This window comes from Pelecanus crispus, chromosome 2 (genome assembly GCF_030463565.1).
Source record: "Pelecanus crispus isolate bPelCri1 chromosome 2, bPelCri1.pri, whole genome shotgun sequence".
Taxonomy (NCBI): Eukaryota; Metazoa; Chordata; class Aves; order Pelecaniformes; family Pelecanidae; genus Pelecanus; species Pelecanus crispus.
In genome coordinates, this window is record NC_134644.1 from 133,202,998 (window position 1) to 133,215,842 (window position 12,845).

General features: G+C 40.6%; 1 protein-coding gene across 1 annotated transcript in view; it reads right to left on the reverse strand.

Moving 5' to 3' along the window:
• Positions 1 to 10,095: 10,095 nt before the first annotated feature.
• TOX (thymocyte selection associated high mobility group box) overlaps positions 10,096 to 12,845 on the reverse strand; it is a 222,022-nt gene continuing 219,272 nt past the window's right edge. The window contains exons 8-9 of the mRNA XM_075706030.1: positions 12,439 to 12,590; positions 10,096 to 10,132 (exon numbers count right to left, since the gene is read on the reverse strand). Of these exons, the coding sequence (XP_075562145.1) occupies positions 10,096 to 10,132; positions 12,439 to 12,590 (189 nt within the window). The remainder of the gene's footprint in view (positions 10,133 to 12,438; positions 12,591 to 12,845) is intronic.

Sequence of the window (12,845 nt, forward strand, 5' to 3'; positions counted from 1 at the left end):
TCTGTTTGGATTATTTTGGGAGGAAAAAAAAAAAAAAACAACACCACAACACTCCCATTTGCCACTTTCCTATCAAATTTTTCTCTTGATGCGGGAGGTGCACCACAAAAATAAGCCTTGGATCAGCAGTTATTTCTGACCCATGGATTATGTTTGCTTTTATTTGATATCGCAGGGCCTTGTGGCTATCTTGGCCTGGCTTAGATTTTCCTGGTGCTGTTCATTGAAATGTTTTATTTTCCACCATTGCCTGTAGGCACTGACATGGATTAGCCTTGGCAGCACCACGCAGGGGGCTTACACACCCTGATGCTCACTAATTACAACCTCCTGAACATCGTAACAGCTATAATAATACAGTGATGTATATATGAAGTCACGGTCTGTCAATGTATTGCCCCTGTGGTGTAAATCCTGCAAGCAATATACTCATGACTGGAAATCCCCTTATTGCATGGAGAGTTTTGTTCTTTGGAATGGTTTCTATTTACATATGCTCAGGTTCTCTGAATGTCCAACAGAATGCAATACTGCACAAACCCATGTCTTGAAGACACATAGGGATGTTATTTTGTTTCTTTTCCCCTTTCTTTTCTTGCTTCTGACTCCTTTACCTTCTCACTTCCCATAGCTGCCTGCCAATGTTTTTTCTGGCACATTAGCTGAAATACCTAGTCCAGGAAAACACATATAAGGCTTATTTGTTTGTTTTAAATCTCTATATTAACAGTTAATGCATTTAACTTGCTAAATACCTGTTAGGGTCTAAATATGAGTTCAGCTACCTAACTTCTGGTGTGTGAATTGCTGAGTTACTGGTGTTGAGGTGCAGTGCAGGGGAAGAGAGTAAATTTAGTCCTAAGTGAAACCCCTGAACTTTGTGCAGTGCAGCTGTAGGAGCTTCAGTCTGTGAACTTCTTCAATCAGCTGATCAACTCCTCATGGGTAGAATTACTCTTAGTGTAGTGCAGACATTGGTTTTTAGGCTCTCCAAGTGCTGTAGAGAAGTAGGCAAAGGAGAGAGGAGTTTTGTCCTACACAGTATGCACCTTGGATGTGCTGACTGCAAAAGGAGTCCAGCATGATCAGGATTCCTACCAATGTGTCTCCATCAGGTGCTAGAGTTAGGTCCTAGTGCTCTGTATGACCAATGGGATGGATGCTGGACACCCCTGAGCACCCGGAGAGCTTTGCTGAAATGAGAGAAAATGGCAGATAGTGTCTGTTCTGGATCAACCGCGATGACTATGTTAATGAAGAGATTCTGGCATTTCCCATGTCCTGCTCCACTTGGTTCCAAAGGAGCTCTTTGAATGATAAAGACCTCACAGAATTAAAATTACTCATGTACGCCCTCCTAACATCCCCTCAGCATGTGCATAGCAGAGCCACACTAATTTCATTGCTAGGGGGAATTTTCTACCTCCAGAAATGCGAGTATATTTGCCTGTAAGAGCAATTAGGGTTTCCAGTAGTGAACCATCTCCAGCTTTCACGCACTGAATGTATTCTCCAAAGTAATGACATCAAGACAAAAAAGGAAGATAAAGGGTGTGCATCATTATGTTTGACAGAACATATACACTACTTTTGCAGAGATTGAAATAATCATAACTAAGCTCATGGAAAATTGCAGACACATAAGGTTGTGTGAAAAGATGCATAAATCAAATTTACAAAGTAATTTTAATGCACTTTTTTGGATGTAAATTCTTTTAGAGGACTTGTCGACCACATTCTGGTATGAATCTTACTTGATTGTAAGAATTATGGTGATTAAAGTATTAGACACTAGTGAAAACTTCTCCACTTCTGAAAAAAAATATGAAACCCAAGCCTTGAGGCAAAAATGTTAAAAATAGACATTTTTTTTGTATGAAAACATTTGAACGAATGAAACTAATAGGTTTTTATGTAAACCATCTGGTGGAGGAGAAGCATTAAAAAGTAAAGTCACGTACTGAAGCCCCGAGAGACTTCTTTTGAGTGCTATACGTTAAAAAAAAAATTAAAAAGCAAAACTATGTATCTTTTCCTTCATTTATCCAAGGCCTTGGTCCCCAGAGTCCAAGCTTTAACCAGTCAGCTTTGCTTTGGCAACCAATACACTCCTGCTTGTCTTTGCATGAAAGTTGCACTCCCAATAATGCAAACTAAAATAATTTCAGGCAAGTGATCAGTGGGTTAAGTTTTATGATTTGCTTGGGAGGCTTATTTTCCCTTAAATAAACCTCTACAGGAAACTCAGATACAAATGACGTTCATTTTTGCTTTTTCTGTACATGTAAAACCAGACTGTGAAACCACAGTTAAAATAGAACAATTTACTGTAGTACATGATGTGTGTAACAGGAAGTAACCAACAAAGACTTTCACAATCCCTTTCCCAATTTTATGCCAAATAATCGTGATCTGCTGGGCTTTCTTTGTATCCCATGTGTAGGGGATCTGGTGTGAGACTGAATCACAGGCTAGCCTGGACTGGAAGGGATCTCTGGAGGTTTTCTGGTCTACCCTATCCCCACAGCCAAAGCCAGTGCAACTTAGATGGGCCTGTTCAGGGCTGTTAAGTTGAGTTTTGAGTATTTCCAAGGACAGAGATCCCACAGCCTCTCTGGGCTCCTGTGTCAGTGTTTTCAACCTCCCTCCTGGTGATTTTCTTTTTTCCTAATATGTAATCAGAATTTTCTCATTGCAGCTTGTGTCTGTTGTCTTTTGTCCTTCCTGTGTGCTTCCAGAAAGATTTGGGCTCTACCTTCTCTATAAAGACCCAGTAGGCAGTTACAGACTTCAGTAAGAGCTCCCCTTGGATTCCTCTCCTTGAGACTAACTAGATCCATCACTCTCAGCCTCTCCACCTGTGCCCTGTGCTCCAGCCCCTGACCATCATGGTAGCCTCCACTGGATTCACTCCAGTATGTCAATGTTTTCCCTGTACTGGGGTCACTTTTGGAAAGGCTCCCACCTCTGGGCTCAGGTTTCTTCCCAGTCCAAAAGTGACAAGAGTACAGTAAGACAGGATAGCCTGTTTCTGGGTTTTGATGAAGTTGTTCTTAAAAAATTAGCTCCTGAGAGTTTAGAAATACTCAGCCTTGAAAATCTATCACCCTTGTACGGCAGAAGCATGACCTTCCTGCAAGGACCTCATTGTGCAACTGCTTCCAGCCTGTTTGCAGAGGGCAACTTCTGCTGGGGACTCAGCGGCAGGACAGTCCCATTCAGCTGTCATGACTCCCTCCTTGTGGGTCCTATGAGTCTCCTCGGTGTGCAGATACAGGTATCTGTATGGTGCTTTGTTAGATCTGATGCAGAAAGTCATACAGGTAAAGGACTTTGCTGGGTTCTAGGGAGAAGTTCTGCAAAAAGAGAGAGAGAGAGATAAAGGTGTTTGAGGGGTATGAACAGTATAGTAAAAATTCTAGTCTCACGAGCTTTGAAATTTTAATCCCAAATTACAGCAACGTGAGACCAGAGATTACTCAGACATCTCTCTCTCTTGTTACTTTAATCTTTTTAAAGTTAGTTTACAGTTATGTTTGAAAATAGCACTCAGCTGTACCCATATGGCTTAAAAGTAGAAAACCACTAAAGACAAATAAAACCTGGAAACCTCCCCCTGTTTATTATTTGTAAAATCTCACCTGAGTTAAAGCTGTCCTCATGGATCTGAGCACTGCTTCACAGTTGTTGAATTTCAGTTATGACTAAAGGAGAAGCCTGTTTTTGAAAACCCTCAGATCTAAGCTACTGTTCCTCTAAATTACTCTGTGTCCCTGGGCACATCACTTACCTTCTTTCATATTCATCTCTTTAACAAAACGATGTAACACATGCTTGTATGCCAGAGGATGGAGAGGCTTAGCTCATTATTTCAGAACTCTGAGCAGAAGTAGATATCAAAACATGAAGGCTTACTCTACTAATTAGGGCATCAGATAGCCTTATTTATTCAAGTGGTGACACACTTTTGAATGAACTTTGGAACTTCATGTTGCCATCTAAGCTGTGCTGTATAGACAGCAGGAAAAATCGCTCTTGCATCTTCAGTACATATTTAACAGTACGACTGCACTGATGGCATAAACATGGATCCAAGTGTTTTATTGCAAAGAAATCTGGTAATGCAAAAGCAACCTGCCCGCTTTGTCTCTGCAGAGGGCTTACATTGCCACAGTTGCTGTGCTAGCATGGTAAGGTGAATAGCCCCTCTGCCCTTACCCCCCACCCATACTGGAAAGGCTTTGGACTTTTTTACTTCCACTGAAACTTGGCACTTCGGGAGCACCAGGATCAGCATATATGCTGTGCACAGAGCTGGGAAGTTTTTAACTCTAGGTATCAAAGTGTGAGAAGCCTGAGTATTCACTAAAAGTTTTCTTTTTCTTTCTTTCTTCTTTTTTTTTTTAATACTGGAGCCATGCAGATTGTAAGGCAAAACTTCTTAGAAAGCTAGTCTAGAGCAGCATCTGAAATATGTGATTCTTGGAGCCTTCAGAGACTTCTGTATTACAAAATGTGTGCCCAGCCTTCTGTGAAACAGTGGCACATGGAATTACCACCTGCTTATATGTTTGACTTAGCTAAAGAACACGTGTTTTACAAAGGTATCCATCCTTGATCTAACATCTTTTTTCAAGTGGTTGTGCATCCACCGTGCTGCTTGGTAAATTCAGAGTTAAAAAGAAAAGTACTTTGTTTCCAGTTTGAAATTTTCTGACCTAACTTCCAGCCTCTGGACATTGCTGTGAGTCTGCTGGTTCTGCCTGCTCTGTGTGCTCAGTATGTGCCATCCCCATCCTCACTGTTCAGCTGGCTGGCGGTCTGGAAAACACTGATGTTCTAAGGGTTACTGGATTACAATTGTTCTCGGCAAACAGAATTCACATCTGTTCTGACAACTTATTTCAGCCTGATGCAGCTTGAAAAGGTCGAGATTAATCCCAGAAAATCAGACTTCTACTGGAAAGGCCAAATCAACTTTAATTGTAACACATGGCTATTTGTATTGGCGTTTAGCTGCGGCCGTTTATCCTTCTTTCCACTGGTATTATTTGTTTCTGAGCTAGCTACTAAAGCCTACAATGCAAGCTGAAATGTTTTAAGTAACGTAACAAAAATAACAGCTGACATCTTTCCTTTTACAGGTTTCCATTGACCCAGGGCATTTTGTGTGCATGGCTTTTACGACTTTTGTTTATCAGCAGTCTGGGAGAAAAAAATCATAGAAGAAAATGTTGGCTCATTTTATAAAGATTAATGGTGTCTACTGTACTTTCACACACCCTCCTAGCCTGTTGGCTTTATCCATCAGAGCCCAGGGGGATGAACCGTTCCCCCTGGAGTTCTGCCTCCTATTAAACTTTGATCACGGGTGCTAAGGGGTTTAAAGCCCCTTCGCGTTACAGCAGTTGCAAGCTGTGGTTTTCTGTGTTGGTGAGGTGACTAACAGCAGCATCCCCCGCCTCGGCACGGGGTACAGGTTGGCGTAGCACCTCTCTAACCACCCTGCCGGCTGCCGGTAGCTGCTATCAGCTCAGCCATCGAGCCGTCAACTGACATCTGAGCGCTCAGATCCCCTGAAAAGTGACAGGACGAGAGAGACTCATTTGGCAATACTTTGCTTTTGCTGTTTGGCCTGGAGAAAGATACTCAAAGTGGTAAGATTGTTTAGCAACAGCTGGCAAGCACCCGGGTGTGAGCCTGATTTTCAGACATGACAGGCACTTACAGGAATGTTGCCAGATACAGCTGTTTAAAAGCCTTAATAAACAGCAAGTCAATACTAATCTTTGCCAAATTAATCTTTTTCTTGACAGCCCATCAGAGCAATTATGCTCAGACTTGTTGTAAACACACAATTGTCAGAGGGTAAGGATCTTCGCTGCAGTATACTGTGGATTTTTGCACACAGCTTGTTTTCCAAATAGGAAGGTTTCCTTTTCTTTTCCTCTTCCTCTCTTTTTTTCGGTCCTATTTTATTTCCTAGCCAATTACATGTTTGCCAGCTTGGTATTAGCCTGAACGAAATTTCTTTGTAAAGTGTCTATCGCAGCAAGCCCTTAATAGAATGTGAAATGATGACAGTCGCAGGATCCATGCAGATACACATTTGCTAGTGGGTTTCTCTAATTAGGCAGTAACTGTGACAGACTCTGAAATGTTACAAGTCATTGTTCTCACTTGTCCTCTTGTCGGTGGAATAAGAACTACATTTGAGTTGTGATTTAATGTGCTGCTGGGTAATAATAAAATACATGACTCTGCAAAGGAAAGCAAATGCTGTCTGTGAGACCTGGCACAAAGCACCTCGTGTTCTCCAAGACGCTCAGCACCTTCTGCAGCACTGCCAGCACACTGCTATACTCACTAAATAGTATTTTATTTAAATGCAAAAGGACTTGAAGACACCAGATGAATATTTAACAGGGTAATGGTTGTATATCTATCGATCTATCTATGTGTCTATCTTTCGATCTATGTATCTAGATTTATCTATCTATCATCTATCTATATCTACATCTATACCTGTATCTGTATCTATATCTATACCTACATATCAATGGGAGTCTTGGGGAGTAGCTCCTGTATGGGTTACATACAGCGCTTTAGCTACTTCTCACAGTGTTTGCAAAATAAAGATTTTCACCTACTCCGTCTCCCCAGACCACAGAAAGAGATCTCCGTGGATCTGCCATGTTTACAGGATCAGGTAAGAAATAGTCAGATGCGGTCTGGGAGATGGTAGTTCAGGTTGAGATGAAGTCTCAGAAGGTTGAGGAAGGTGGTAAGAGCGTGTTTTACCTTCCAGTAATGAGCTCTTTTATTGTTGGGTTTCCTGTTTACAGAGGAGCCTCGCAGGGAATATTTGGCAGAGACACCACTGGAATCAGGAACTGCTATTTGGTGAGGGAGAGAAGTGGGCACGAATACATTAGGTTTCACTGTGAATGGCTGGGGCCCTTCATGAATACATTACTTACTGCCTGTGCATGAATGTGGGGGAAAAATCCTATAGCAGATCCCTTCGAAGAGCTTCTTTGGGTCAGAGGCAGCAGCTGGATGGGACTTCTGCTCAAACCTCTGTGAGTTTGCTGATGGAGAGACCACAACTCATGTCGCTGGAATGGGCCACTCAGAGAGCAGCAGTAAATTTGAAAGGCCTTTCTTTTTCAAAACCTCTGCTTACCTTAGTGCAAGCAAAGGGGATTTATGTCTTCCTGAGTGCCTATGTTGCTAATCTTGCATTTTGCCTACCACTTTTTAAAAATCATTAAAAAATATATTTGTTTCAGTTAACGGAAGACATTATTTCCCTTGGTTTCTATCACTTTGACAGATGTCTTTATCATATTTACTTGCTGTTACTGTGTTGCTTCAATGTGTAGGTTGTTTCGTTCCTGTGTGCTTTCTCATTATCATCGTTATGACAGATGGTGACTTACAACCAGTGACTTGGGTATATGTGTTACTGCGGTGCCGAAGCCACAGTGCTTCAGCGAAGGATGGGGCATATCTTCATGAACTCCAGTGGAGTTAAATCTGCTTACAAAATGATCTCAACCTTTTAGGCCCTATCTATTGGTAATTTGTATCTGTCAATATGCAGCTGAAACCAAATAGCAGAGTGCCCTTGACAGGCAACCATTGCTTTTTCCTGAGGTCAGACATGAAGAACTGACATTTATGCATCGAAGTTGGGTCTTTCCTTTGGAACAAAGTGGCTTCAGTATAACTCCGGCCAAAACTGCTGCTCTTCCAGCATAGCTGTCCTGTCCAAACAGAGCTGAGACACCAAACCACACTCAAACCACCAGATGAGTAAGGTGCTGCACAGTAAACACACCGCAGGTTTCCCTTCTTACAGATGAAGAGACACCAACTAGCCAGAGGTTCATACAGAATAAGTATTTTATTCATGATGTATTTTTTTTTTATTTACATTAAAGTTTTCTTGTATTTTGAACTCTGCTTGGATACTGAAATTAACAACTTCATGTGACTGCGCACCTGCTCTAAAAGAAATGGAGATAACACAGTTCTTTTCCGTAAAAGAAAAAGGAAAACTGCCTGTCAAAATCAAAGCTGATTTTTCTCATCCCCAGTAATTATCTTCTCGCTTTAGAATTAATATGAGTGGAAAATGTAGTTTACTATAATATAATAAATAGAAGACATTGGGTAATTAGTAGTGCTGGTATATTTCTAAAGTACTAAACAGACAAACAATAAACTGTGAATTTAATCACGAGTTCTCATACAGCTTCAAGACAGGAAAATTAGAACTCTCAGCTACAGTCATTTGAGTAATCACATCTGATCTGCATTATTTATTAGTTATCACATGCCAAGTGATTCCGATTGTACATTGCCTGAAATCATTCCAAAGCAAGCGTACCTTTGTTTCTGCTTTGTTTTTAAAGAAAAATCAATGGCATTGCATAATGTCTCTTTTATCCAAGTTGCTTTCTTTATTTCACATAGGAAATACAAATCAGTGGTACTCTCCATTAACTGGACAGGCATCCGGGATGAAATCCTCCAGAAATATATTTTCAGAGCTATACCTTCTTTTGGATTTTTTTTATCCCTTTCGCTGCGGCTGTTGAACTTACCTTTCACTTTAGGATGTATTTGTGATACACTCCCTAAAACTCTGTAGGACTTTTTGCATGTATAATAAAATGGCTGAAGCATATTTGGTAATATTTCTGTTGGTAATATTTTTATTCCACTTGACTAATTAACCAAAACTGATGAATTTTCAAGAAGCAGCATTATGGAGTTTTATTCAGTTAGTTTTGTTGGTTCAAGTCTTAGTTTTAGGCCGCTTCCTGCTACAATGCTTTAAAAAGGGAATTACTTAAAATAACTTTTTTTTTCCCCTTAACAACCAAAGAAATACAGAAATAAGTATTGGTTACCTTCATTTTCTGCCAGTAAAGCAGGTTTGGTGTTATATATGTCACTGTAGAAACTAAATAAAGTATTCACATCAATTGTGAACAATTTGTGCCAGCAAAAGTTAAAGCGTCAAAGAAACCTCTTTAAAATGCTAACAAATTTACTTACAAACACCTATATTTATTATTTCATAAATAGGCGCAACAGGTTCCATAAAAAAGATTAAATACAGACACAGTATGAAGAAACAATAATACATAGCCATATGTAAAGGTTATAATTTAGCTGTCTCCAATCTGTTTCTGCATCTAATAAAATACCAGGTAAGCATTTGGCAGTTTTATACATAAAAGGACTTAAATGACGTTTACTAACCAGTACACATAAAGTGATTTTCTTTAAAAAAAAGAAGCATTTTTTAGGCAGTACAAAATAAATGTGTTTGCTCTTTATCAACATTAGTTTTTTTCCTAGTCTTTTGTGTTTATTTCATGAGACAAAGCCAATATTTTTAATTAATATAATTTGGGAATATTTTACTTTTTTTTCTCCAAATACTTTGAAAATATAGAACTATTAGTCAGTTGTTTAAAAATGAAGTAAAAATATGAATGTTTGCCAATTTAACCCTTATTGTGAAATCAATAAACTGGAATGAGCCAGTTTCAATTACAATTAGCTACAAAAACATTCACATTTTATACTCTAGGAGAGTGTAACATAGATGCTATTTACAAACTTGCTATGACTGCTACATCAAGCCATTTAAAAAGTCTTTAGTAGTTTCATATAAACACCCATTATGAAAAACCAATGGAAAATCCAGGACTTTTATCCGAGACATCTAGAGTTGCTAAGGCAGTTACTATCGCAGCACTTCACAGCAAAAACCAACATAAAATCTGAATGGTCCAAGTTTCCTTCAGGGAAGAAGAAAAGCAATGTCCGTTAAAGGATCTCAGGGTAGGGATGGAAAGGAGAAAGAAAGAGAAAAAATGTGGGCTAAAAAAAAAGAAAAAGAAAGAAGCAAGACTATTTTTTCCAGAGTGGGTGACCCACAAGCTCAAATAGTCCTAAGTGCTTAGCAACTTGTATTTCCTAATAAAATGCAGAACTGCCTTGACTGCATAAAGCAATCCATGGTGAAAAGACTTCCCTGCATTCCTCAGTGGAAAGGAGAGGTGTTTCAGATTTTCAGGTAAGGTAGAGTGCTTTGTCCCTCTGCATGCCCCTGTTCAAAGAGAAAAAGAACAAATGTGATTTTTAAAAAATTTGTCAAATTTTTAATCTTATTCTTCCAAAGAATCCCCCCCAACCCTACTGCTTGTCATTAATTCCAAGCATATCACTGAAGTACGGCTGCATTACCATGGTAATAAGAAGAAAAATCCTAGTGCCAGCGGCATGTAGCAACCTGGAGACCACATCTGGCTCTAACCTACACAGGCCTGGCACATGGGTTTAAGCCCTGATTTGGGATCATCTTGACTAGTGGGTTGATAGCACTGACTATCCCTGTCTCACAAATCACATAGGTACACTTGAGGGTTTAGCACAGGCCTCAGAACGATACTCCATAAGCACCCTATACGATGGTGGCCACTTTCCGTAGAGGGCAGGAGAGCTTAGTTACATGAACATGGGTGCCAGCCACTGATATCGCTGGCCTATTTTATTTACTAGTACAGACATAGCCACAATGTGTTGGGTTGGCAGGCTCAGGTAAGCACACGCAAGGGAACACCAGAAGCTTCTGGCAGAGCCAACTAGACCAACTCTCTACTGGAGACCAGGCTCTACAGGAGATCTTCCACCAATGCACTGTATCTAGCACACTTTTACATTCAGCTTTTGCTGGGTTTCAGCTTCAACTGAAGCTCAGAGCAAAAAGGAGTCATTTACCAGTTTGTAATTCAGAACGGTCTGTAGAAGTCAGAAAAAAAAATATCATTTGAAGCAGAAGAAGCATCACTGGTGGGGCTTGGTTCACACTGCAGAGATTTTCTGGGAGAGAGGCTTAACTCTCAGTCTCCTGCTTCCTTGCCAAAATCCAGGCACCAGTTCTGTTCTTCCACAGCTTTACAGCTTACTTGGTTTGGAGTCTGGGAGCCACACAGAGCGAGCTATGCTGCACTGGCAATTTATGCCAATGCTATAGCAGAGATAGGTTAAATCCATGCACACAGATTCACAAAGGCATGTCTACATAGGGTATATACAGCGCCTGCTCAGAGAAAGATTCTGCTGATGGAAAGTTATGCCCAGTGGGCACCTAAAGGGCACTGCTGGCAATGATCGCACATTGCTTTTTCCAGAAGAGACCAGGAGTCAAAGCCACAGGTGGCTATAGCCTGTTTGACAGAGGACAGCCTATTCAGAGCTCAGTTTAAGTGGGTATAAAAGTCTGTGGGCTGGGTAGGCTCCTACAAGGGCCTGCAGCACAGATCAAGACATTTTGGCGGTACAGTACAGAAGTGAGACCATTCTGCTGAACAAGTGGGCAAGTCATGGGGCAACAGTGATAGGTATGGGGGAAAGTGATGCTGCTGTGCAGACTAGTTGGAGTCTGCCTCAGTGGCAGCAGGTTCTAGTCAAGGTGTTATTCTGAACTAGTAATCAAAAAAAGGTTTTTGTTCAGTTCTAGTTTGAGTTCCAGAAATACTTTAAAACAACAATGCAGCTGAAATTCTCAGTTTGAGTAAATGTAATGGGTGAAACTGGTCTTCACTTCTGCTTTGTGTTCATTTGTCTGGGCTGGATTTGATGCTTTAGTAGCAACCAAGAGCTTTTTTCTGCCTTTGCCTTGGAGATTCATGCCAAGGTCAAGGAGAGGTCAGGCTAGCAGGCATCTTCACAAAGCACAACATCTATCATTTAAAGCTCAAAACATACCTTCTGTTCAGAGACTTAAATTTTGCCAGGCAGTTCCTGGGACAGTAACATGGCTCCACAGAAACCATGCTGCAGAGGAGTTCAGGGTTTGCAGGGGCTACTAACCTTATGGTAGGGGCACAGAGCTCCTACAGGTATGGTGTTTTGTTTATGGTTACAGTCATGTGATCTTCACACCATTCCCTTCCATGTATCTTGTATCCCACACATCACCCCTGCATCTCACTGATGTGGGTTTTCATGGCCCAAACTAGTTGTTTTCACTGGCAGCAAGCTCTCCTCAGCGATGGTGTACTTGGAGAAAATAGTTCATGCCATTTGACTCTCAGGTAGGAGGTAGTGATCTTAACACTTCTTTCCTATACTTTCTCCCTAAGATTTCATTTCTGATTTTCTAAGGAATGGAAGTTCTCTAAGACCAAAGTGTATGTGCTGTGATAAGGTGACAACAATGTCTAATAAATGTGTGTATTGAAAACTTGTCCTCCCACAACAGTCTAACTGCTGAATAAATACGGTGCCATCACAGATGCACTTCTGAAACACCATAGGGAAACAGGCAACAAAGCTGTTTCCAAATTCTCTATCAGATCCCTTGTGTCATGAATGTTGCTCAACACAAGGTGGCATTCACTGGCTGCTTACCCATTACTGCAGTAGTCATTATTCCAGTCCACAGTCTGTGCTGGAGGATTTCTGCACCCTGAACGAACATACTCCATTGCCTGGGTAACAACTTGTGCAGCTGTTGATGTTGGGTTGATGATATTCTGATAATCAGGCTGAAGAGTAAATCCCTAGAGAAGAAAGCAAGCACATTACAATGTACGGAAACCAAGCAACAGGTTGGGTGCATTAAAAAAAAACCCAAACAGTGTGTACTGTGAAATGGTAGAATACTTCTTTTCCAGGTGTACTTTAGGTTATCAAACTTAAAATAGGAAAAAATGTGTAGCTCCTTTCTAAGTTTTAAAATCTTTCTTTGGTTTGAGAAATGAAACACTGCCAAATTGTTGTTAGCTATTACACAGTCACAGAACTAAAGGGGACAG